The sequence below is a fragment of the Thamnophis elegans genome, chromosome 1, assembly GCF_009769535.1.
Source record: "Thamnophis elegans isolate rThaEle1 chromosome 1, rThaEle1.pri, whole genome shotgun sequence".
Taxonomy (NCBI): domain Eukaryota; kingdom Metazoa; phylum Chordata; class Lepidosauria; order Squamata; family Colubridae; genus Thamnophis; species Thamnophis elegans.
In genome coordinates this window covers 120,719,366-120,746,004 of record NC_045541.1, presented here as the reverse complement: position 1 = coordinate 120,746,004, position 26,639 = coordinate 120,719,366, and the positions used below count along the sequence as shown (strand labels likewise).

At 37.2% G+C, this 26,639-nt stretch overlaps 2 protein-coding genes across 2 annotated transcripts in view; one reads left to right on the top strand and one right to left on the bottom strand.

Moving 5' to 3' along the window:
- The first annotated feature begins 299 nt into the window (after window positions 1–299).
- Window positions 300–12,435, top strand: FAM98B (family with sequence similarity 98 member B). Its single transcript, XM_032230332.1, has 8 exons — window positions 300–1,379; window positions 2,796–2,944; window positions 3,531–3,665; window positions 4,798–4,976; window positions 8,085–8,165; window positions 8,470–8,586; window positions 9,862–10,029; window positions 10,674–12,435. The coding sequence occupies exons 1-8, from the start codon at window positions 1,342–1,344 to the stop codon at window positions 10,995–10,997; spliced, it is 1,191 nt and encodes a 396-aa protein (XP_032086223.1). The 5' UTR covers window positions 300–1,341; the 3' UTR covers window positions 10,998–12,435.
- A 4,421-nt stretch (window positions 12,436–16,856) lies between these two features.
- Window positions 16,857–26,639, bottom strand: part of RASGRP1 (RAS guanyl releasing protein 1) — a 47,098-nt gene continuing 37,315 nt past the window's right edge. Inside the window, exons 12-15 of the mRNA XM_032238172.1 lie at window positions 23,515–23,551; window positions 22,428–22,574; window positions 20,350–20,720; window positions 16,857–18,487 (exon numbers count right to left, since the gene is read on the bottom strand). Of these exons, the coding sequence (XP_032094063.1) occupies window positions 18,356–18,487; window positions 20,350–20,720; window positions 22,428–22,574; window positions 23,515–23,551 (687 nt within the window). The 3' untranslated portion in view covers window positions 16,857–18,355. The remainder of the gene's footprint in view (window positions 18,488–20,349; window positions 20,721–22,427; window positions 22,575–23,514; window positions 23,552–26,639) is intronic.

Below are 26,639 nucleotides of genomic sequence, written 5' to 3'. Positions count from 1 at the left end.
GAAGAAATGTCTATAGAGATTCTCAGTCATCCAGGTCATGGTTGTCCCAAAGGTGCTTTTTCAAGAAGCAACTGGACTTTCTGGTTTTTCTTTGAAGGCATTTCAAAATGAAATCCTTCCCCACCATTCAGTCAGAGCTGAAGAAGCTTCTTGGATGAGAAGCAAAATGCCTTCAAAGGAAAACCAGAAAGTCCAGTTGCCTCTTGAAAAAGCAGCTTTGGGATAGTAAAAAGAAATCAAATTGTTTATTGTGCCAAGGGGCTTCCCATCCCTGTTTTTGGTTACCTTCTTCCCATGATGTCACACAGAAGAGTTTCACAAGATAGTTTACAATACATAGGGGCAAACCCTTGTCAGTTCAGTTCAAACAATTTTGAGCTCAAAGCGGATTTACTAGGACGCATCCGATCTGTCTCCTAACATAAGACGCGAGGCTGCAGATCCGACGGCGGCGTTATCGTCATGATTTTTTCTTCCTTACCCAGGATTTATCAATTCACCCTAGCTGAGATTCTCATGTAAATTGGGTTCGTATTGGGAAACATCCTTCGCATCGCCCTGCAATCCGAAGGCCGAAAAACCAAGCGAGTCGCCTGAATCTTTCCAGCCACCCGGAAGAAAAACTGAGCCGCCGGCCGCCGAGATTGTGAATTGCATTGGTGAAGCCAATGCAACCCGGTCCGAAGATGCAGGTCGCTTTTCCGAGCAAGCACAAAGACACGGACCCGCAACCGCCTCCCTCGGCCTTCGCCAGAATCACCAACGGCTGGACGGAGAGTTGAAACCCGCCGAAGTGAAGGCTGGCTGGGAGACCTCGAAAGGTTCCTTTGATCGTAGTCGCGACTTGAGAAAAGGCCGCCTCTTGGGCGTAAAGCGAGTAAAGCGAGTAAAGCGGCACGTCCTTTCACACGATCCTCTTGTCTATTGACTCGTGCGGAAAGCGAAAGATTGGGGGGAGGAGCGAAATTCACGGGAGGCGGATTTCCAACGGCGAGTCAGATGCTCCTTGGAGCATTAACCCGGGCGAGCTTTTGTTGTTGTTGTTGTTGAAAAGGCGGAGCAAAGGATCGACCCACCCACCCCAAAAAATGTCATGTCTGTTCAAGAGAGACCGGTAAAAAGGCGCCAAGGCAACACAGCAACACTCGTGGAGATACACAAACACACCGCCAGTCCTCCCGGTACCCACGGAGTGGTGAACAAAGTACCGGAACCAAAAAGGTCTGGCCCACGGAGCTCGACGAGCTCGTTTGAATGCAACACCGGGTTCTTTGTACCGGGAGGCGGGACTGAGAGCGCTGCAGTCGCGGGAATGAAGGCGCTGGCGGTATAGAGCCCAACATGGAGTGCGTGATTCTGGATGCGCTCGAGGCTTTGGGGTGAGATGGAGGAGGGTCGCCAACGGGGGTGGGGTACTCGCTGGAGCGCCAATGGTAGGCCGATGGCACATTCAATTCGGCGGCTAGATAAAGGAGCTCCCTCGGCGGTGCAGAAAGGAAAAGGCTCGATCGGGCTGGTTGAAATGTCCTCGCCGCCTCCGTCCAGATCTTCCACTCATCGCCTCGGTTATTCCACCGGGGAATCGAAGTGCCTCGCCGTGATTCGTTTTAAAAGCCGCGGGGATCCCTTTGCACTCACATCTGCGCGGACGGGTGGGAGGGAGAGATTGTTCCCGCAGTTTCGTTGGGAGGCGTTTTGTTGTGCGCGTGCCCAAGTAGATGCAAGCATCTCTCCCCGCCTCTGCGAATCAAAGACTGGTGGAGAAATGTTTTCAAAATTTGTTGTCGTGATGCAGGTTCTTCTTTTATATTCTGTGTTCAGTCCGTCCTCTTTATTAATGCCCAGAGCTTTAATTTTTCTGTAGTTGCTGCTGCAGGCTTGATTGATTGCTAATATGTGTATATGGCCTCAGAACATGCCAATATTCGAATGCAATATTTGCATTTTGCAAATATTTAAATAGCTGAAGTCTAGAGAGAAGCGGACATTTTAAAAGAATTAACACCTGTGTACTAGAGTCTATTTTTAAAAGTAGTAGGTATTTTGATTGATTGATTGATTGATTGATTAATGGTCAGTTGACAGTCTGATCCTAAGGATGGATACATGGAAATATGGCAGGTTAGTTTCAATTCAATAACTCCCAAACAATGTGCATTGTGATACAACATAAGAGATCCAGTTTGGAGTAGTGGTTAGGCACTAGGCTAGAAACTGAGAGACTGCAAGTCCATTCCTGTTTTAGGCATAAAGCCAGATGGGACAGTCACATACTGTCAACCCTAGAAAGCAGACAGTGACAAACCAATTTCAAGAATCTTGCCAAGAAAACTGCAGGGACTAATCCAGCTAGTCAACAGAGGTCAATATTTGAGTGAGCATACAGATAAATAAAAATGAATAAATATACCACAACCATATTTTAAACTTTGCTGATTCTGAAAAAGTTAAGTGGGATTGGATCTCATTAGTACTTGGATGGGAAATTCCAGCCCTGTAGACTGTAAAATATATATATATCCCAGCAGTTGGTCTATATGGACAGCCACTTGTCTGAACCTTGGCCTCCAAGGTCCCTTCCAGTTCTATTCTGATTGATTAATTCATTGTCTTCAGGATTTAAGTCGAGAGACTTCATTTTTCGCAAGCATGAAGCTGTGAAACCATCTCTTCAGGTTTCTTGTATTTATATCATTCTCTTATGAGAAGACAAATCAACTTGCTATTGACCCCAAGAAGAAAATTTGAATGTGTGTGTGTGTGTTTGATGTATATTTGAATTTTGTATTCTCTAGATACAAAGGCACTCTTCTGGATGAAGATGCTCTTAATAAAGCAGCGGAATGTGGGCTTGCTTCTCAAGATTTCTGTGAGCTTTGTGTTTGGCTAAGTTCCAGAATACAGCCATTGTGTAACCTGGAAGAAAGCATCTCCTCAACAACTGGTATTTTTTACCTGATTTTTATTTGAACTGTTAGAACTATGTGTATAGTAAATAAAGAGTCATAAATCAAAATTAAGCCATTATAATGTCATTGCACTCACTTCCAGGTTTTAAAATAACTGCAATGGACATTTTTGTGAGGTTTGACATTCAGCTTTATCTTTAACATGACACTGGTCCATGAATTTAAATTACAGGATTTTCGCTTTGTTGCCATGAAAGACAAAAAGGGCCCACTAAATTCAAATTGTATTGGTTAGATTTATTTGTCTAGAGTACAAGCCAGTATAGACATGATTGCCTAAGATTAATATTATTTGCATATTTTTGTGGATTTACTTTTTTAGAGGATGATGGTTTAAAGCATATAATAGGATACACATAAACATACACATGTTGTACTTTAATATGTTCCATTGCAAATAAAGCAAATAATTCATTACTATCAAAAGGACATAGTTGCAGAATGACGCTTTCTCAAAGTCCTTCAAAGACTACTGATTCTGGATTTTTTTTATAATTGTGCCTAAAATGATGACAGATTTGAAGATGTCTAATTTTCTCATAACTTGACTTTTTTTTTAAGGTGGTGAAGATGTTGAAAGTTTACAGCTAGAAATGAGTGGCTTTTTAAAAGAACTGGCTTGTCCATATTCTACACTTGTATCCGGAGAAATTAAAGACCGGTTAAAAAAGAAAGAAGATTGTCTTAAAGTCTTGTGTAAGTTAGTACGTTCTTGCTGCAATATTATATCTGCTAATTTCCTGAATTTTTCCAGAAAAGAAAGAACTCTATTTTTTCTTAAAGTTGCTTCGTAGAAGATTTGACACCAAGTGTACAGAATAAAGGGACATAAGGCAGAAGATAGGATTTTTATTTACTTTTTAATTATCTTATATAGCTGCAATCTCAACAAATGACACTGAACAACTCACATTATTTAAAAAGTAAAGAATAATTAAAAAAATATTTCAATATTCAGCAGTTGAGAAAACAGTAGTAATTAGTATACTCAGTGTCAGGTTCCGAAGGGATAATGAAACCAGCCAAACACAGAAACGGTTTGAAATGCAGTTTGTATTCTTCCTTCGGCACGAACTGACCAACAAAGCACTAAGGGAATGAATAAATTGTCAGAGCTGCCACCCTATGCTTCCCACCACCTTTTATAGCTACATTGATAATTAAGATAAGCCGTACCCTGCGCGTGCGCACACCCATCACCTTGTGACCCGGAGCGAAACCACCCGGCAATTAATCATGGATTGTTAGCATGAATTTCTTCAGTTTGTGTAGGTGGGACGGTGAGTCTTGGCAGCTGGCCCAGTCTTCTCCTCTGAATGGCAGCTTCAGGCCTCAGATCTGGCACTCAGAATATAGCCGTTTTATACTCTTATAGGCCTAGATCTGAGCCAAGGACCAGTAGAGCTGGGGACCAGTCTGATCTCGGGGAGGGGAGTAGTAGGCACTATGCCAGAAAAGGTTTGTCTTCTGAGCCTGCCAGCTACCCTTTCTTATCTAATGAGATCTGGAACATACCCATCATGGAGATATCTGCCTACTATGTTATTAGCATTTGATTAGTGGTATTTTCATACCTGTTGCTAAATTCCACTAAAGAAGAAAAGTTTGATTCCTGATAACCAAGTGATGGTGGATGAGTATATTGGTATTAATCCATTAAAAAAAAATCTCTAAATAATGGTTCATTTTAATTTAGTTTTTATTGTTCATGCCTTATTTTTATTTTAGTTTTATATTGATATCTCAATCAGCTTGGCGGATCATTAAAATAATTTTTACTGAAACACAAACACCAAGTTAACATCTCTTTTTCTTCCTCATTTTGTAGTATTTTTAAGCACAGAACTTCAGGCTCTACAAATACTACAGTTTAAGCAATGTAAAGGTTCTCATTTGGCAAAGAATGATGAAGTTTATCGGGAAATCCAGATGATCTCTGATGCTTTAGGGGTACCAGAATCATCAGCATCTTCTCTCCCTGTCTCATTAAACAATATAGAGTCAAAGGTATAGTATATTTTGTACATTTGAATGCTTTATAATTAGTTTCAATCTATTGTGAAGAAAATACAAAACAATAGTCAAGCAACCACCAAGGAGGAAACTGCACTCCCATTAAAATGGCAGGACAAGTTGCTGTATATAAACAAGCAGCAAACTACACCAGACACAGAGAGTGAAAGAGAGAGATGATGTTACCTAGTTAGGCAGTGAAATGTCTCTAAGCAAACAGCCAAGCTTAGAGAGAACCAAGAACTTTACAATTCCAAGCCATATTTATTTGTTCATTTAATTTCTTTTTAATTTTTTTATTTATTTTTTGAATAGACACAAACAAACAAGACACAACAAACACCATAAAAACATATTCCATTACAAATTATAAAAAGTGTGTCAATTGGTTATGCATCCCTTCCACAGTTATCACCTATAATCCATATCAAATTATATATTTTACATTAAATATATTTATATATATTACTATCATCATACCTCATCCTTCATATGACTATAGTTGTTTTAACATTCCCTTTATAACAAATATTCCAAAATTCAAAGCAAAACCACATAATGGCATTCCATTCTATTTTCAATATCATCCAACAACGTTCTATCTTCGTGAAATGTTCTAAATAAAAATTAATTATGTTTGATAACAAAGTTTCTAAACCTCCTTTCTTAATCACTGTTTACAATTTATATCCAATTTCAATATTATAGGCTTTCAAAAGTTAAGTTTCAAAACTTCCTTTCATGGTCACCATTTAAAATTTATACCAAATTTCCTCTTGTCGAACCAATATATATGTATACATTATATCATTATCAATTATTTATCTAACTATATCCATGATCAATCCAATTTCAATATTATAGGCTTTCATACATAACAAAATTTCTAAACTTCCTTTCATGGTCACCATTTAAAAATTTATACCAAATTTTCTCTTGTCAAACCAATACATATGTATACATTATATCAATTATCTAACTATATCCATTATCACTTCATTTTTAACATAATGCTCTAATTTTAACTATTTAGCTAGTATTTTGTTAATAGTTTTCATGTCTCAACCTGTGTCTTTCCAGTAGTAGTACAGTCTTATTTTTTTTGCCTTATGTGGGATTAATAATCTGGTTATTTCCTTAATCAACTTTGTGTGGACTTCTCTTCGCACCTTGTTGCTTGTTGCATGTTTTATAAATTCTCGAAACCCTCCATCAGCTTCTTTAATCAGCTTATATTTGGTTATCAGTAGCTTTTGTCAAAGTTCCTCTCTTTAAATCCATCAATTCTTCTCTTTTTTCTCCTTCTATATCTTGAAATCTGGGGTGGAGCTCCTTTCCATCTCTCTTCTCTTTCCATGTTCCATTCTTTCCATTTCCAACCATGCATAGATCACTGTCAATATCCACAGTTATCTTGCCTCTTTGTTCATTTTTCCCTTGGGTTTTTGAGACTCTAACCTCCACTTTTTCCATTAGCTATCTTCAATTTCATCAAAATTTGCTATATTACCATCTATATTTTCCAATTTCTTCTCAATTTTCTCCGATGTTTCTAATAATTTTTGAATTTCAAACATAATCTGTTGTAATGTTATGGTTTCTTCTTGGTATTGTGTCATTGTCCAATTTATAAACACTGCCACTCTGGTTGTAAAACAAAACCTTTGTTTTTCACTTCTCTATCGCTGCCAAAGAGACATCCAAAGGGCACCTGCATAAACAACCCATCTTATCTCTTTGCAAGTTAAAACCTTTGAAGTGCTAGGTCAAAATGATCAAAGAAAAGAGAGAAATATTTCCAGAACTCAGCCTCCAACCTCCAAGTGGCAGTGTAACTTCTTTTCCCTCTGATGTTACTGCTCTCTTTATATTCCTTTTATATCCTCTTTATATTCCAAGCTTAAAAGAAACAAGGCTCTGAAATAGAACAAAAGAAAAAGAAAAAAAACCCCACCCAAACCAGTATTGTGGGGAAAAAAAGATTTAATCCATAGCTTTAAAAAAAAGTAGGAAAAGAAAAGCCAAAACTTTCACTTTAAAAAGTAGGACGTGTTTGCAAAACTTCCATCCATAGAAGACAATTTTTTAAAAAAGGATAACACGTTGTCCAAAATAGCTTAAATTCACTGCTTCTTTTCTTTTCTTTTCTTTACAAGTTTGATTTGGTTTTAATCTTTTTTGCGCAGTCTCTTTTGTAAAAATAAAATTTCCTCACCAGATGGACACATTTTCTCTTTCTGCTTTCCTCCGATTGTGGAGCTGTCCCGACTTCAGCAGCTTGGGACTGCGCTTCTATCGCTGGCTAGAAGCTATTATCTTGGATCAATCAGGGACTTTGTGATGTCCCTGAGATCAGCAAGACGTACACTTCCCTGTCACTGTCTCTTCGGGACAGTTTAGGTCCAGATGGACTACCCAGCGGTAAAAGTATCGGCTGTATCGTCCGTATCGTCACAACGTCAGCTCCTTTCTCTTGTTCGTTTAGATTTAGATTAAGTTAGGTTTAGGTTTAATTTCTATGCTTCCTATCATGCAACAATATATGTATAAAAACAATCTTGTATTGGAATTAAAGTCATTGAATACAAATCTATAAAACTAGAAAAAGAGGAATGTTGTGGTCTGGCACCCATGTGGAGGTCAAGCATGTAACTTTTGGAAGGGCATTCAACGAGGGTCCCACAATTAAAAAGGCTTTGTAGCAACTTATCCTACTTCATTTGGTAAAGGAACACAAAGAAGATACATAAGGGAGGTGGCATTTAACATGCAACAAGGAAAATGCAGAGCTCTTGGGGGGAGCCAGTTAAGTATTATTCCATATAATTTCTCCATAATTGGGAAATGGTGGAAGATTGTATTTACCCATCTCTGGGAAATGATTTATTTATTCACCCTTGGGAAAAGGGGAGGGAAACAGATTAAAAGGCATCTTGTCTGCATGTAGAAAACAGTTATTGGGTGCAGTAAGATCACTTAAAACTACTGTATCCAATTTATGTTGATGGGTGTTTCATGCTTCAATATAATTGCTTGGTTACATAGGATATTATTTTTTGGAAATCATAAATGTAAAGAGATGTCTTTTCTTTTTTTTTCCAGCTTAAGGACATTTTGTCAAAAGTTCCAAAAGCATACATGGAGAAACCTCTGCTAAAAACTCCTTTGAATACAAAGCAAATGGTAACATCTATTTTTTTTTAAAAAAAAAAAAACTTGCATATCTAGTAGGCACACAAATTAATTATTGGATATATTATATGCTATATTTGGTTTGTCTGCATTTATTTGAATATAGCAATTTATATTTATTGATGTTGGGTTTCATTGATTGTACCATCAAGTTAGTATGGACATTTAGCAGCACACAGAGACAGATTTTCTCAGTGTTCTGTCCCGATCCTGGTGCTTCTCATCTTGTTGGATTTAAATGTAAGTAAATTTCTACAAAAGGATTATTACTTTAAATGATTTCTATTTTCTGTAGAAGCAGTTGGAAAAAATTAATGAGGCTCTTCTCACTGAATATGAATGCCGCAGGCGGATGTTAATGAAACGTTTAGATGTAACTGTACAGTCCTTTGGGTGGTCTGATAGAGCTAAGGTGAGTGTGTGCTTCTTTTTTTTTAGTTCTTCTTGATTGAATAGAATCCTGGTGTGGAAGATGGAAAGACAGAGGTTTTCTGTTACACAGGAAAAAAATGAGAATACTAGTTATTGGTTTCTCCTTTATTCGCATACATTTCAGCAGATGAAGCCCTTGGCCAAATTAGAAGAGGTGTAGAAGCTAAAAGGGCCTTAGGTGGGGAACCATGAGGGAGCAACGGTGCTACAAGCTTGACTCAGTAATTGCACATCACTCTCAAAGAAGAGATGACAAACCATTTCTGTGTTACAACTAGTAAAAGTGCATGGATCTGTAACCATAACCACCTTTGGCCAGAGTACATTTTCAAAGCATGCATTAAAAATTTTCAGGCAAAAAATAATGTAACCTTACAATATATACAGGTAATCCTTGACTTACAGCAGTTTGCTTAGTGATTGTTTGAAGTTACAACAGCACTGGGACTTATTAAGGTTTTTCACACTTATGACAGTTGCAGCATCTTCATGGTTATGTGGTTTACATTTGGATGTTTGACAACTGAGTCACATTTATGATGATTGCTGGGTCCCAGGGTCATATGATCCCCCTTTGCGACCTTCTAACAAGCAAAGTCATTGGGAAAACCATATTCACTTAGCAACCAGGTTACTAATTTATCAACTGCAGTGATTCACTTAACAAATGTGGCAAGAAAAGTTGTAAAATGGGGCAAAACTAACAACAAATTTCTCACTTAGCAACATAAATTTTGGACTCAATTGTGGTGGTAAGTTGAGGACAATCTGTATTGATACTGTAAGATTATTTTGGTTTTTTTTCCTGAAAATTTTCAGTAATTTACTGGTTTCAAGTTATATCAAAAATATTGAATATTATAAATATTCAATTACTATCACATACACACACAAACACACAATTTTGATAAATGTAATTTCTGCATGAACTCTGGCATTGGCAAATGAAAGATATGACATCAGATCAGTATAAACTTTAATTAAAATAATAACCTATAGGTTCTCATTAATTGTACAATCTACTTTATCTAATTTAATTTAACTGCATTATGGCATACTTTAAACAATCAAGTGTTATTCCTAAGTATTTTAGCAGCTTTTTCTTTGTCATTAGGAATTTACTTGAAACTAAAATGTAAAGTGTAAGCTGATAATATACATGACATAAATAACTAGTACATAGTACAGTAAAGTTAAACTTTCTGATGTTACTTTATGATTTGTAGCTATTACAAATGTCTATCCATTTTCCTAGGTGAAAACAGATGATATTGCAAGGATTTATCAACCCAAACGTTACGTACTCACTTCTAAATCAACAATTTCAATAGCTCATCTTCTAGCTGCTCGTGAAGATTTGTCAAAGATCATAAGAACAAGCAGTGGCTCTACGCGGGAAAAGACTATTTGTGCAATCAATAAGGTATATTTTTCATTAATATGACAGCTATAGATCTCTTTTAGTACTGAACCTTTAAGAATTTGTGCTAGTTCTCTGAAATTTTAATGTTTCTGGTAATTTGCAAAATCTCACTACATAAAATATAGTAATGTATACTTAATAGAGATTAGCCTTGTATTTTAGCAATAGCAGTTAGACTTATATACCGCTTCATAGGGCTTTCAGCCCTCTCTAAGCGGTTTACAGAGTCAGCATATTGCCCCCAACAATCCGGGTCCTCATTTTTACCCACCTTGGAAGGATGGAAGGCTGAGTCAATCTTGAGCCGGTGAGATTTGAACAGCCGAACTGCAGAACTGCAGTCAGCTGAAGTAGCCTGTAGTGCTGCATTTAACCACTGCGCCACCTCGGCTCTTCAGCCACCTCGGCTCTTTTATACTCAGTGCCATTTGGAATCTAAAGAATTGTGTTAACTGTTTTTTCTGGTATGAAATTCTTCATAATTGACTATTCAATCATAGATTATTCACACTCTTAGAATAATGCAGTAATGGGTAAAACCCTAGTGGTTTTAACCACAGAGATACGTACAAATATAAAGAAATATGCTTTCTCCAAAGTCAAGGAAATATGGTCTTACTGGGCTATATATGTTCTCTAAACAGGTCTTGATGGGAAGAGTACCAGATCGTGGCGGAAGACCATCAGAAATTGATCCACCACCTCCTGAAATGCCCCCATGGCAGAAGAGACAGGATGGTGGAGGGCGGGGAGGAAGAGGAGGTTGGGGAGGAGATAGAGGGAGAGGTGGAGGAAATAGAGGCGGCGGTGGATGGGGTGGAGGGGGTGGGTGGGGTGGGAGTGGTAGAGGAGGTGGGGGTGGCTGGAGGGGAGGGGGTGGATATCAAGGAAGGGGTGATTATAGTGGGAGAGGAGGAGGATATGGTGAGTCATATGGTAGAAGGGGAGGTGGGTATAGAAAATACTAACATCTTAATGTTAACCAACATGCATACTCTGAAAGCAGGGTTTCAGAATACATTATTGCTGATGGGCAAATGTGATGCTTGAACTGCATTGATCTTCCTTATTGATGAATCCTGGTTGTTCCATTCATTTAAAACCACCTTATACAAAATTAATTTTCACTACAGGGATAACTTCTATCTAGCCAAGCATATGTACTCACGCATTTGTCATTAACAGCAATATATACAAGGATGGAAGCAATGACTGATGAAAAACCTTTTGAGTTGCAAATACACAACTAAATTGTTATGTGCAAGTTGGATGTACAAATTTGATGCTGAACATGCAGAGTATGTGGTGTTTCCTGTGCAGAACCCATCTCTTTTTTAAAAGTGTGCAAAGTGTTCCTAATTGTTTTTGGCTCATTTTTTTTAAGTTTCTTTGTTTCACATTATTGTTCATCTGGATTTTATTTATTTAACAAGGTTGCTGAAAAACATACGATCCTGAAATTGATATTTGCCCCATCCAGCCTTTCTGGCATTTGCTCCATCCAGCCTTTCTTTTGGCAAAATACCAAGCAAAGAAAGAAGCATTGGATGTAGCTTAGCGAAAGTACATGAGGTACTTCAATCAATATATTCTGCTAGGAGATGCACTCAGATCAGTACTGGTGTTGTGATAGGAATGTTCAGGCAATAATACTCTGATTTCGTGCCTGAGGACACATAGACTATTTAAAGTTTCATAGAATGTATTCTGTATCCCATCTCCACTAAATTTTTCTAAAAGAAAGGCCAAAGCAAGCTTTCTTGAACAAAAGTGTTTTCTGTAGTTCTTGGTTTGGCCAAAGATTATGGTACATGTGTCTTTTGTAGTATATATATCAGCAGAAACAGAAATCTTTTGACTGAATAATGGAGTGGCTATTCAGCATAATTTTTCCTGATCTTAGTTGAATGCCATGTCTTTTACAATTCTGCCTGTTAATTTTTCTTTATATTTCAAGTTCATTGTTCTCATGTTCCAATTATGTTTCTCAACTTTGACAGCTTTAAGAAGTTGGATCTCAAATCCCATGCTTATATGGAATTCTGTGAGTTGATTTCTATGCATCTTAAAGCTGCCAAATATTGATGTACACTAAGGTATTATTCCAGAAATTATATATTTTATTTTAACTGATCAAAAATGAAAAGCAAGACATACTTTTCTCCTGAGCCAAAAGTGAAAGAGATTATTTTTAACTAGTTTAACCTGTAATTGTTTAACATTTCCTTACCTTCCCAAATCAGAAAACAGTTAAGGATGAATAATGATTTCTGGTAATTGTATGCCTGTAATTTTGACCACCTCTAACAATGCAATAAAAATTCAATACCTTTTATATGTTTAAATCCGAATAGTGTATTTTATAGAACATAATGTTCTTATATAAATAGTTTGTATTAACAGTTACCCAGTGTTGTGTTTCTGTTCATATACATGGAGCATCTATTAAAAAAATCTGTTAATAGCTACCTAGAGCATAGCTATAAGTAATAGCTCACTTACAGTTGTGAACACTGAAAAATATTAAGGTTGTTACTTTAACTGTCTTACACATTAGTAGAGCTGTAATAGAAACTTATTCCTTCAAAATAGTCTTTCTTTTGTTAAAAATGCTCAAATACCTTTGCTACTTATATGCATTTCATATATATATATATATACACATACATACATACACACACACACACACACATTTAATTTTGTAAAGGTGCCCATTCTGCTGATATTAAGGTGGTATTAAATGGCTAATATATGGTTGGATATATGTGGTAATCTATGATCAAATGCATTTGAAAAATTACAGTTTTTCTTAAAATAGCGAATTTGGAAATGAGTATTGTTTGAATACTTTTATTAAGATTTGACCTCATTCAAATGTAAAATAATTGTTTTCAGTTTGGATTGTTTTGGTCACCACTTGAAAATTGAAGTGTCTATACCTACCTTTGCTGTCACTGAAAATCAACAGATCATTTTCTTGACTGATTGAGCAAAATTTGCACTGGTAATCATTTATTTTGTTAGCCATTGGGTATAGGGAAAAGAAAAATATCCGTATCAATTCAAAACCAGTAGAGGGTTTTACAGAGTGCAGAGTTCCTATTATCAGTTGTCCAGTGTTTGGCACTGTAGGGCAGAGAGGAGAGAGATGATAGCCAGAGCACTGAATAAGGTAACTTTATGCTGGAATTCAGCAGATATCCAGTTTTAATTCTGAATGTGTTTGCATGTTTATAGCTAATAGTCAGTGGACATTTCTGATGCTTAATTTTCTTGGCTGATATAAATACTAGCCATCACCACACGGGGGCACCTCCTTTAAGTAACATGCTCTGTTGAGCTCAAAAATCTTGATACAATATAGTCAAAACTAAAGTAACCAGATACAGTTCTACAAACCATCATTTAACAGGATTTCTTTAACCAATGCAACCATAGATAATCCACACCATCATATCTACTTAATTTTAATGTAAGGGAAAATTATACTTTTATAATATTCAGATGCAGTGCATTTTAAATGATAGTTTTTTTGTAATAATTCTGTTTATAGGAGGTGAAGTGGACTAAAAAAAGTCTTACTGTAATTTTAAGTTCAGAACACTTGCGATATAACATAATAAACAATAGCAAATAGTCATAATACAATTTCACTACTAGCAGCAGCAAAATTTCTTCATGAAATGTGTATAATTATCTTGGAGAGAAGAACTGCAAATTATTACCATACTTAATCCAAGTGTATTCAGAAGTAAATCCTACTGATTGTCACAGAATCTATTCCCCATAAGCATGACATGGTTAAGGTAAGTGCAAAAGACAGAACGAGGCTCTTCCTCGAGCTAAATAAATAACTTACATAGAAATGGAGTCACTAATGATCAATAAAATATGTCTCAGTTGTATTGGTAAAATACAGTATATTTTAAACTATTCAAATTTTCCTTGAAAAGATTTGACTATATATCTAGCTGAGTTGGAATTTACCCCTCTCCTGGTTTGACTAATCAAGGCTTCCTTTAATATCTGTATCCAAATGAAACTACCAGCTGAGGTCATTCAGTGGCAAGGGGTGGAGTATCAGCAGTGATATTGATGCTAGTTATACATCTTTACCTCTAGACATGCAAATGCTGCTGCTGAGGTACTGGCCCAGCAGCTGGAGGTTGTGAGGAGCCAGGTGGGGAAGAACCAGCGCCAACTCTATTTTAGCAAGACAAAGTGGCTTTGGGGATTTTCTACCCCAAGGTCTAGTGATGGGTCATAAGGTTCACTTCTCTGGACTAAGTCAATGCACAGTTTTGGAATTGTAGTTAATTATAAGCTGATGGGGGACAAGTTTTTTTTAAAGATGTCTTGAGTTTTTACACATCAATAAATTTAGTTTACACATCATGGAAGGAAATTCTTCTACTACATTTCATATTTGTCAGACCCTACTTCAGCAGATGCCTACGCTAGTACTGGATACCATGAGATGTAGAAAAACTTAAAAACAGGTGAAAGAACAAAGAGCTTGATAAGAAAACTGGAAGATAAACCTTTGAGCCGAGGGATCTTGGATGTTTAACCTGAAACGGTAGAACTTCCCAGTTGTTGACAATGGAACCATTTACTATGGCTTTTACACTGGCCGCGTTCTAGCAGAAATCAGACAAGCCAACTTTGAATTCATCCATTAATCAGAAGGTTGGATTCAATCAAAAGACCTCTTCCGCACAGAATTCTAGTACACTACTTATTACTACAAAAATACATTGTTCTCCATGATTATCTAGGGAAAGAAGCACCAATATATCATAAAAACTCATTCTGGAAAATATAAAAGTCTATATAAATCTTATCAGTCCATCTTTCCAATTTCTTTGCAAAATGCAAATAAAACTACTCCGCACATTTCAGAATCACCTTGTGTAGAGATAGTCCTTGACTTGTGACTAGTTGTTCAACAGCCATTTGAAATTATAACAGTCGTGGAAAGGTTGTTTTACAGTCTATAAAGCACTTTCAACCATTATAAAATGTGTTGCCCCCTTCCCCTCATGGTCAGAAGCACATTCTGGGCCCTTGGCAATTGGCTTGCATTTATAATCAATTACAGTGTCCCATGGTCACATAACTGATTTGCAATGGTTTTTCCTGGTTTCTGGCAAAAAAAGTATTCCCTTGAGAATGGATTCACTTAACGACCAAGTGATTTACTGAAAGACCAATATAAAAATGGTAAAAAAATCAACACTGGTCACATAGGGGCCATGAATTAAAGCCACAATGATTTATGATCAAAATTATGTTCATAAGTTGAGAACTATTTGTATGAAACATGGTACATATGTGCGTGTGCGCACACACACCCAATAACACTTGCACAGGCTGGGAGGAGAAAAAGGTGATTCAGTGTGAACAGACACATCACATCTGTCAGCATTTCCTTAGAGGTATCTTATTCTGGCTTATACATGACTGCTAAAGGTAAACAAATATTGGAAAAGAATACAGACAACTACCAAGTGCAATCAAGTGATTTTCATTGCTTCAGTTCACATTTAGTGTATAACTTCTAGTTTTCAGTTCAACCTTAAAAAAACATGCATTGATCATTTTTATTATACAATAATTTACATTAAAACTTACCTAACATCAATTGGAGATGTTTCTGAAAAATATTTAAATTACAAAAGCTGCTTATTTAAAGAATCTAACAGATTAAGTTGAGCCTTAAAAGAAAATGTACAAATATAATAGTACCATGACATTACTCAAAAAAAAGAGTAACTATATATTACACACAAAGTACAAATACCATTTTAGCTAGGAAAATACATAGTTACAAAAAATAAATTAATTTGGAACCAGAGCCTTAAAATAAGGTTGTAAATAAATAGAACAAAAGTTACATGAAAATCAACTGTGTTGCACAATATTTTATAGTGTACTAGTAATTTGTCAGTTCTAGAATCATCATAGAATGTGAATTTATACATTTCCAAAGAAATCAAGAACACAAGACAGTTCTATGAAGAGCCAATGATCATGGCAGAATGAAGAGGCAGCAACTTAACCAAGCTGTTTGTAATTCCTCTCCAGGCAAGAACACTTGAGATCACCCACAAGTGTTCCAGACTTGTGCATCTTGTGAGGGGACTACAAGACAGCAATCACCAGTGGCTTTAGAGCTCTGACAAATGAAGGAATAGCCACCTTGCTCAAATCGTAGTTTTAAAAAGTGCCTTAAAAGACACTGGGTTTGCATACTTTCCTTTTGTAATCACCATCAGAAATTGAAAAGAATGACATGGAAAATGATGTTATGTTGAGCATACAAAAAAAAAAAAAACCCAGATCATTTTTTAACAATTAAAAGGAATGTATAAATAATAAATCAATAGAATGAGCTGGATGATTTTCCCATTTTGGATTTACAAGAGACTTGTTAAAGCTTTGAAGAATTTTGTGACAGGAGAAAAAAGTGAAAAGAAAGCAAGTTCTAGGACATTTGAAGGGATTAAAGATCAACATTAGAAGTAAAATGAAGGAATATAAATTTGCTTTATTTAATCTAAGTTAAAATAGATATGTTATCTCTGGTAATCCTTAATTGACTTTTGCTAACACCAAGACTTAAATTATGAGGTTTTATTTGTTTCTAGATAATAGATAGGATATGGGAAGAAGATATAGTTATTTTTAAAGGGTAATGTGTTACTAAAATTGTTTATATTTGTTGTGTTGAAGAGGGGAGTCATTTCTTTATATATATTCTTTTTCTTTATTATATTTTTTTCTTTTCTATTTTTTCTTTTCTATTTTTTCTTTAATTGTATTGTTTTTATTGTTGCAATTTTAATTGCAATTTTTAAATAAAATTACTATTAAAGAAATGTAGACATGAGACCTGAAAGTGGCTTTTAGCATCGCTTGTGCTTATCAAGTGGTTCTCAAATTATGGTCAGAGAGATATACACGAGGTGCTCTGCAGGTTGAGGAACATACGCAGATATTTGTAAGTGGTTGGGATGGCAAAAGCACAGAGGGGATGGGGAATCCTGCACACTGGATTTTTGCAAGCGAGAGAATATTTTCTTTCGCCATAGTCACAAAAGAAGTATAGCACCTTTCACTATGAATCAAATGAACATTGTATTTATAAGGATAAATACATACTGCACATACCCAACATGCTATTTCTTTTTTCTATTCCTTTTCAGTGCAAACTAAATGTTATGCAAAGTACAGAAAATGAGTTAGAAGTGGTGTGCAAAAAGGAGAAAAGAAATCCAATTAAATCTAGTTTGCACAATCCTCATTTGCTGTAATTCTGCATTCTTTTCTACCCTTGCAAACCACCTTAGTTTCTACCACATTGGTGCACATTGAATTTACATATTATTTCTTCTCATTTTGCATCTTAACTGAATCAATACACGGCATGTATGCCTACTTGACTTATGACTGTAATGGAGCCTGTCCATCATGGTCATAACTAATGATGGTCGTAAAATGACTCATCCACATAACTGATCTAATCTTATGAGCTTTTTGTGGCACTGTATAGCAACCATTGCAATCATAAAGAAGCCACCATCATCACTAAACAAATGCTGAAGCTTTTAAGGAAAGCAATGGTTTTCTATACTATAGGGTTTGTTTTTGTTTTTTTTGCTGAAAACATGAAGTAAACTCCAGTTTACATATTTTCTCCGGCGTCTTTTAAGTTATCGAACTACCCTGCCACAGGGTGTGGGTGTATGCAATGTACATAAAAAACAGATGGAACTTTGATTGTATCTTTGTGGCTAGCATCTTTATATTTTTGCCCATATTCTGTGCACCTCTGCCAAGAGGAAGCTTTTGGAACTGCCTACCTGAAATGGGCATTCTTGGAAAAAAGAGACCAACCAATTCAAAAAGAATATGGAAATGGTTCTTTGACTCATGTGCCCATTCAAGGAGCAATATTTGTGAAGTTAAGTTTTATATTTAAAAAATCATGCCTATTTTCAAGTTTGCATTGCCAAAATTAGCAACAATTAGCCCAAGGTACACATTCCTATTTGATAATGCAGTTTGGTTACTTTGGCAACAGGTGTTTTCCTTGCTCTACAAATAACAGGAACTCCAAATGATGTAGCTTCAGCCAAACAGAAGGCAAACTATTTAAACTGATAGCACAAAATATATACATCTACAAGTACTAATAGCAGTCAAAATAAGACAATCTTACTTTAAATTCCTGCCATGCTGCAAACATTTAACTGCATACACTTAAATACACTCAAAAAACGAATTGGCTTTATCCTTTTCCTCAATATGTCTTTTTTCTAAGCTACAAGCAATCTCCATGTTCCCTAGTGTCCAGTATGTGATTTCGTTGAATGCTGAGGAATTCAATCTTCTTATGAGCTTGTTTAAGACGCAGCTTGAGAGCTTCATTCTCTGCAGTCAGAACATTTCTTTCCTAAACAAAAATATACCATCAGAACAAAATAGTTTCTGAATGTTTAGTTTCGTTAGTAGGAACATTTGCCTGAATGGCATGTTAGTTTAAGAATTATGTGACTTGAGCAGTAAATGGAATGAAAGATACATAGTTGTTTGCCCAAGAGGAGTGCAATTTCCACAATTGACTCTGAGAAGAGAGAGCTTGGTGAACATATGCTTTCATTTGCAACAAGCATCTTCTAAGTAATTGGAAGAAAACATCCTTATTTTAACTGATGAGTCTTCTTCCTACCCCTGAGTTTTCCATTCTGCAGGAAAGGAGGAAGGTGGTGATGGTTAATGGTTCTCCATCAGTGGTGGGTTTCAAAAATTGTTCGAACCTACTCTGGGTGTGGCCTCCTTTGTGGGAGAGGCTTGCCGCCCATGTGACCAGATGGGAGTGGCTTGCCGTCCATGTGACCAGATATAAAGATGCCGACAACACTTGTCAGAACCACCTTAAATTACCTCACACACAGCACTGGCATGCATAAGAATATGATGTAAACTTGTTTTTTTAAAGGCATCTTTGGTTTGCGTTAAAACAACTTCAACACACGCAATGTTCTGATTGCACCACAAACACAGTAGTCATCCTTACCTTTCACAGAGGCACTGAGTTTTATAAATATGAGCATGACAGTGTAGAATAATCATATCCAAGGACCAGTAGTGGGTTTCAAAAATTTTTGGAACCTCTTCTGTAGGTGTGGCCTGCTTTCCGGGTCCACTGGTGGAATGTCTTCTAACCGGTTTGGTAGATTTGATGAACCGGTTCTACCGAATAGGTGCGAATTGGTAGGAACCCACTTCTGCTCTCCATGTAACGCAAATTGCATGGGTTTTAAAGTGGAGTATGGGTGTCTCAGAGGTGGGGAAAGCCGTGGAGGCCTAGAGAAGGCCCAGATTCGTATTGCAGTATCTCCCCAGCCCACATTTAACCTACTCTAGGCCTCATCCAGCTCCTGATGCACCTCTACTCTACTTCCCATCCCTTGGGGTCCCCTCGGGTGTTGGACTTGCTTCCTTGCCTTACTGGATCCCACACCCTTCTTCCCCACCCCACACAGACAAAGCAGTTTGTCTTGCAGCTGCCATTTTGTCCCCAACCGTTTGTGGGTCTGGGGACAAAGTGGCAGCCACATTCAGATTGCTGCCACAAGGCCCAGGTCTTTACAGTGGTATTCGGAAGCTTCTTAAGCACTGTGTAGACCTTCTAAGGTAGCAAAATGAAGCCAAATGAGGCCACCATTTTCTCCCTGCCCACAAGCAGACAGAAAAAAATGGTGGCCACATTTGGCTCTCATCCTGGGGATGCACAGTCTGCCCTCCTTCCACAATATGAGGTAGGGAGAGCTTCAAAAGATAAGCATTGTGTGTGATGAGAATATGGGGGTCTCAAGAGCTGCTGGGTTCGAGTGGGGTGGGATGTGGGGAGAGAAGTGGAGGGGTGCTCAGCAACCTTATGATGGGTCGTAAGGGCAGATGACTGCAGGCCGCTATATCTGTTGTAACTTTGAAATGGGTTTATATGTAGTTTGGAGGTAGAATCTCTAAATGCTTATTACATAGCTTGATTGCTACCTGTATTAATTTTGGAAACATCCTTTTTAATTCAAATGACCATTTTAAAACCAGAAATTCAAGGAGTCTAGTAATAGAATCTTTGCACTTGTTTCACTTATTCTTACTGTCATAAAGGGCTGATGGTGTGCCTGAATATTTATTTATATTGAAAAAAGTACTCTTGTTGGTATACTTCAAACTCAGAGCAACAGAGTTTACATGGTTTCCACATAGTCTCAATTATTCTGTGCCGTTTTCAGAGCTGTTTCATACCTTTTCTAGTTCTTGATATGTGGGTTTTAGTGTTTGTGGATCTTCCTTCATTTTTTGACTGCAATCCTTATTCTCCCATTTCACATATGCCTTTTTCCGAGCAAGAAGTGGACTTGGACATGGACACAGAGGAGACGGCTGGAGAAAACTACTTTCAGATGATGTTCCAGACTCTCTTTGTAGATTAGACACTTCATCACCGAGCGCCATCATTGTATCAGTTTGTGTACCTTTGTGTACCACAGATGGCTTTAGCCTTACTGAGATTTTCTGGGCTGATGCTCCCATGAGCATAATAGTTCTATCTTTGCTGCCTTCATTATGTTCAACCATCTCGCCATTAGGAAATGGAAATCCTCCTTCCTCCAGCCCTAAGGTGGGGGAAAACATAGAACACAAGCATTGAGCACTGAGGATCATAATGAGCTACACAATATTCTAGAGCGCTCGGTGAAAATAATAAAGAAAATATCTAAAGAGCAGTATTTACTGTATGTCCTTAACTTTTCATCATGTAATTTGTCTATTATATTAACAATATTGGCCTTACAACTCAGTGCTTTCTGCTGAGAAACATTTAGTGATGGTTTAAGAGTATGCAAGATTTACAACCGAAAAAAGTAAGGGAATATAATGACATGCTCATAATTATCACTGCTAAATAAAGGGTACTTGCTCAGATCACACATGACGTTAAACTATGGCTTGTTTTCACCCCCATTTGTTAATGAACAACTGTGGTTAGATAACACATATTATCATATCTATGGTTTACAAACAACAATGACTTGATTCATACTTTATATAGTATACACATGCTAAAAATCATATTCAATTTCTAAAATCTCCAGGAAGAAATGAAAAACATTCCTGCCTGACACCCCAATTTCCTGCACTGAATTGGATCAACCCAATCTATTAAAATTGAATAGAGACCTCAGTCTCAGATCTGTCATTCCAGGCTATATATGAGAATGCTGGGAGCAAAAGTTTATCCTTATAGAGGACACTTGGGTTAGAAAGCCTGAACTAACAGATCAAAGCTCTACGTCAGTATAAGGCATCTTCTTCTCTCTGACCATGCTCCATTACTCATTACCAATAGCAGTTCACAATATTAAGCAAAAATATAATATCTTATTTGTAAAATATCAACTCAAAAAATTCAGCAGTAGCTTTCATTTAACTGTTCTTCAGGAATATTGGACTTCTCCAAAACATGACAGAGAATACCAGCCTGGGAAAGGCAGTTCTATAGTCTAGAAAAGGAATCAAAGTCAAGGTCAGAAAGACAGTTTGAGGCATCTAAAGAAAAATTGGACACTGGTTCATGCAGTATGCAGGTCCTCAGTGGAAGGCAGGCTGATTATAATGTTTTTTTCTGCAGTTCTATCTGTTGAAGTCTGAATTTATCCTGTTTGGTTGGTATACCAAACCAGACAGTTATAAAAGTACAGATGATAGATTCCAAAAATTCATCTGTAGAACTGTATCAGCAGCTCCTTGGGAAATCTGAGCTTTCTGAATTGATACAGGAAGAACACATTCTTTGTTGTGCCTTTTTAATGTCAGATGTCCATTCAAGTCCTGGGAGATTATAGATCCCAGAAACTTGAAGGTTTACTTATTACACATAATATGTAAAAAAAAAAAACCCTCGATACATATCTTTGTAAATCTGTGTGAGTTCTAGCTAGAATTCAGACATTAATTACAATTAATCACTACCATTGTCTTTATGCTGAAATAATGAAAGGAGCATGTCCTTGCCCTGTAATACAGTTCTCCTTACTGCTTATTTGGTTTAGTACTGACAATTAATTGTGCTGTCTTCAAAAATAATGCATAGAAAGGGTGATCATCCACTATTCAAGGTCACACATAACATTTGTTTCCTAAGTAGATATGTCTTCTGAAGCCCTGATGAATTTTTGCAGAGCAGATGGAATTTGCTGATGTATTAACAATGGAACGCCATTTTGAAAATCACTACCTATTAACGATTATTATTCTTTAAAAAAATAGACAAACTATTGAGTAAAAAATGATACCAGAATGCTCCATTAAACTGAACTTACCATGCATATGCTCTTTAAGTCCCATGGGACAGAGGCTAGATGCAAGAGCTGATGCTGGACTGTTATCCACAGCTGTCGTTTTGGGTCTTCTCTTGCATTCAAATACAACTAGATCCTTGCATTGCTTATGACAGTTCATTCCACAATCTTGAAACAAATAAAAACAAAGTCAGCTTACTAGTTAGTGGCAAAAAATAAAAAAATAAAAACCAATTCCACATATTAATTCCTCTTCTATTTGAACTCCTCTCCTACTTCCTAAATTAAACTGGATCTAGTTTAATGAAAAGAAGGACTGCGGTGGCATGATAGCAGTGTTCCAGTTTCTCAAGGATTGCCACAAGGAAGAGGCTATACTCTAAAGCACCTGAGGGTAGGACAAGAAGCAATCGGTGGAAACTAATCAAGGAGAGAAGCAACCTAGAACTAAGGAAAAATTTCCTGGCAGTTAGAACAATTAATCAGTAGAACAATTTGCCTCCAGAAGTTGTGAATGCTCCAACACTGGAAGTTTTTAAAAAGATGTTGGATAACCATTTGTCTGAAATGGTATAGGCTTATCCTACCTGAGCAGGGGGTTGGATTAGAAGACCACCAAAGTCCCTTCTAACTCTGTTATTTTGTTCTATTCTTTCCAAATTTTGTAAGGGACCAAGGAAACGCTACATGAACTGTAATTCAGATCTATGTAGGTTTTACCAGAGATAAGCCCTTTTCATACCATTAATGCATTTAAAGTACATTTTTAAATATAGAACAGTATTACATGGCATTGCTACTTAACTAAAAGTTAAATTACACCTTTTAATAAAATCACCTGCCAGTTAATAATCTAAGATGAACATGAACTGATGTAACAATCTCTGCATATTTCCCCAATTGTTTCTTCCCAGATTTTGCAGTTACCCAGGAAACGAAACAAAGCAATGGAGTAATATAGATGTAGATAGGGAAATTTTTAGGTTCTAAGTTATTTATGATAAAAATACTATTGCTAAAATAATTTAAAATCTGCTATTCAAATGAAAAAAGGGATACCACAATAGACAGTTTGCCATCAAAAGACGATTTAAACAAAGTTATTTACCTTTGCACCTATATCCTTGTTTAATAACACCCCAAAGCTAAAACAAATAAATAAGGAAAAACACATTACAATATTGCATTCAAGTTAAACCATACATTTTTATCTGCATTTCAACTCTTATTTCAAAGTTTAGTTTCATGAAATCATGAAAACTGTAAGATCTATTGGCTATTTCTATTTCAAAGCAGTATTTTTCCTCAATATAAGTAGGCAAAGTGCCTTTCAGGAAACCAATGAAATAAGAAAGCCTCCCCCTTCCCCTAGGAATAACAGTACAATACAATGGACACAACCTAAAATATCCCAATTCTGTATTTATCTTAGTTAATTATTAACCATTATTATTATTAACCATGCTATTTTCATACCATTTAGAAAATTTTAAAATAATTCCATCTTCATTTTGATTTGTGAACTGCATTTAAAATGATCAAGAAGAGATGCAAGAGCGTCAACTTAATTTAGATAAGTTTAAGAACAGTTAGTTACTGGTCTGTGGATCATTATCAAAATTTAAATACTGATCTTTTTTTCTGATTCATATTACAGCTACTTTCAGTGCAAGGAATTCAAAAAGCTGCTTTTACTAAGAGATCTCAATAGTATTAGAATAATATTATTAAATAATCCCTGAGATTAAAAGTATTAGAAAGGGGTAGCCTTCCATGCCTTTATATTCATGATCAGAATATGGTAAATAACCCAAAAGAGTTTGTGCTTGTAGTACAGAAGAAAATATATGATTTAACAGGTATAATGAATCATCTGAAGAGACTGTCAGGATTGGAATATAGCAGGGTATCAAACTTGCATTGTCAGTGTGGGGTCATGTGATGATTCCCCCCCTTCACTAAACCTGTTGAATATGTGTTGTGAGGGATAGACGCAGGAGCCATGGAATCAGAGAGTAAGATGTTTATTGCGAGATGACTGCGATTCAAAACGTCCCTGCAACTGTCAGGGTATTTATACTCAAGCCCAAAGCAACTGTCAAATGACCAGCCAATCAGAGAGCTGGTAACAGGGAACATTTGCATATATAACACTCCTTCCCCCCAGTTATTTGCATACTCAACAATCCTCTAACATTTGCATATATAACACTCCCCCCCAGTTATTTGCTTTGTGTGCAAAGAAAGTCCAAGCCTGTCGGTAACTTTGGTTTTTTGAAGGCAGGTTGGTGTCCTCATGCTTCAGCTTCCCGTCCAGCACCAGGCCTCACTTCTCCCGGTTGTTGGTCAGCAGTGGAGTCAGCGTGTAAACCTTGCAGAAGGTGGAGCTGGGAGGCAGGCAGCTTTGTAAGGCAGGTGGCCTTGGGAGGTAGGCAGCTTTGTAAGGCAATGGCTCCAGGCAGCAGCGGCGGCTTGCGGCTTTGTAGGAATGCAGGTAGCAGGCTTCTGACAGGCAGGTATTAAGCTTCTGGCATTAATCTGAACGCGTGTCAGGGTTTGTAGAGCAGGCTAGTCGGAAGCTGATTCTTTAGAAAACTGTATGAAGAGTCAGGTGTCTTAGGCAACAGTATCTGTTTATTGCAACAAGACCGTTTGTAACAGTAGCAAACAGTAGACCGGACAGTCTCTAGAGTTGTGTCTGGTAGATCTTCGCAGCAGAGAGGCAGGCAGACAGGCAGCTTCAGCTGCGGTTGAGCCGACGCGATTCGTAGCTCGTCCCTGAGCAGAGGCGGCGGCTCCAGCCAAGGTTAAGCGTAGGTTGCCCGTCCCTGTGACTGATGGAGTCCGCGCCTGTGGATCTACTCAGGTTGGCGTGATCGGAGGCGAAACCTGAGGCGAGGCAACTGCTGCTGCAGCTCTGACAGGTCTTCAAAGTATTTTCCATTCGCGTTTGCTTGGTTGCGTTGCGAGTGGCTTAGTGTTCGTTGTTGTTTTCCAGGCTCTGCGGAATCGCATTCTATCCCACCTTCGTTGCCAGTGTTGAATATGTGTTGTGAGGGATAGACGCAGGAGCCATGGAATCAGAGAGTAAGATGTTTATTGCGAGATGACTGCGATTCAAAACGTCCCTGCAACTGTCATGGTATTTATACTCGAGCCCAAAGCAACTGTCAAATGACCAGCCAATCAGAGAGCTGGTAACAGGGAACATTTGCATATATAACAAAACCGGGCGTGGGCGTGGGCAGCATGTCATGCATCCGGCCTGTGGCTTGTGAGTTTGACAGCCCTTGAATATAGCAAATGCAAGATATACTTTATTCCAAGAACTGAAGCAACAGAAAGGAAGTTATGTAATTCTAATACATACATAGGCACAGTGATGGGTTGCCAATTTTTTTACTACCAGTTCAGGCGTGCATGCGCAGAAGCATCTGGGCAGGTGGGCAGAGCCTCCCGCCATCACTACTACTGGTTCGCCTGATCTGGCCTGAACCGGGAGCAACCCACCTCTGCATAGGCTGCATATATTACAGTTACATTCTACACATTCCTATGAATGAATTAATTAATTTGGCAATGCTGTAAAAAGCATCTGGATTTTAAATTAGTGGAGGAGAAAATAAATGCAACTATTGGCATGTATGGCCCAACCAAGAAGGACAAAGCTGTCTGGAAGCAAGTACCACATCTTTGAAAGTAAAGTTGTAGTGAGGGAGGACTTTAATTACCTGCTATCAGTTGGGAGGAAATTCTAGACTTCTTTTTATGACTATTTTCTCCTACATAAGGTTGGGAAAAGCATAAGAGGATTCTTGACTTCACGTTAATCTTTAGGGAGGCTTAGAAAAGAAAGTAAAAGGAACAGGTGGAAATCATGTAATTCTGAAGTCCTTACTATTAAGACAAACTAAAACTGAGCATTCTCAAATATTCATTTTGGACTTCAAAAAACTTCAAATGTTAATAAACGTAAAGCAATGATAATAGGATCCCACAGTAGGTGAAGCTAAGAGGAAAAAAACTCAAGTTGGACGCAAATTTCTAAAGTAGGAGATGTCAAAAGCACAATTGCAAAAAATTCCAATGAAAAAGCACTGTGAAATATATCGATGCAGCTATGCAAAAAGATTAGTAAAATTTAGGGGGGAAGGGATATATACAGAAAACTGAAGCAGGGTCAAATTACAAAGAAATCATATAAAAAGAAAACTCTAAACTGTGTCAGGAAAG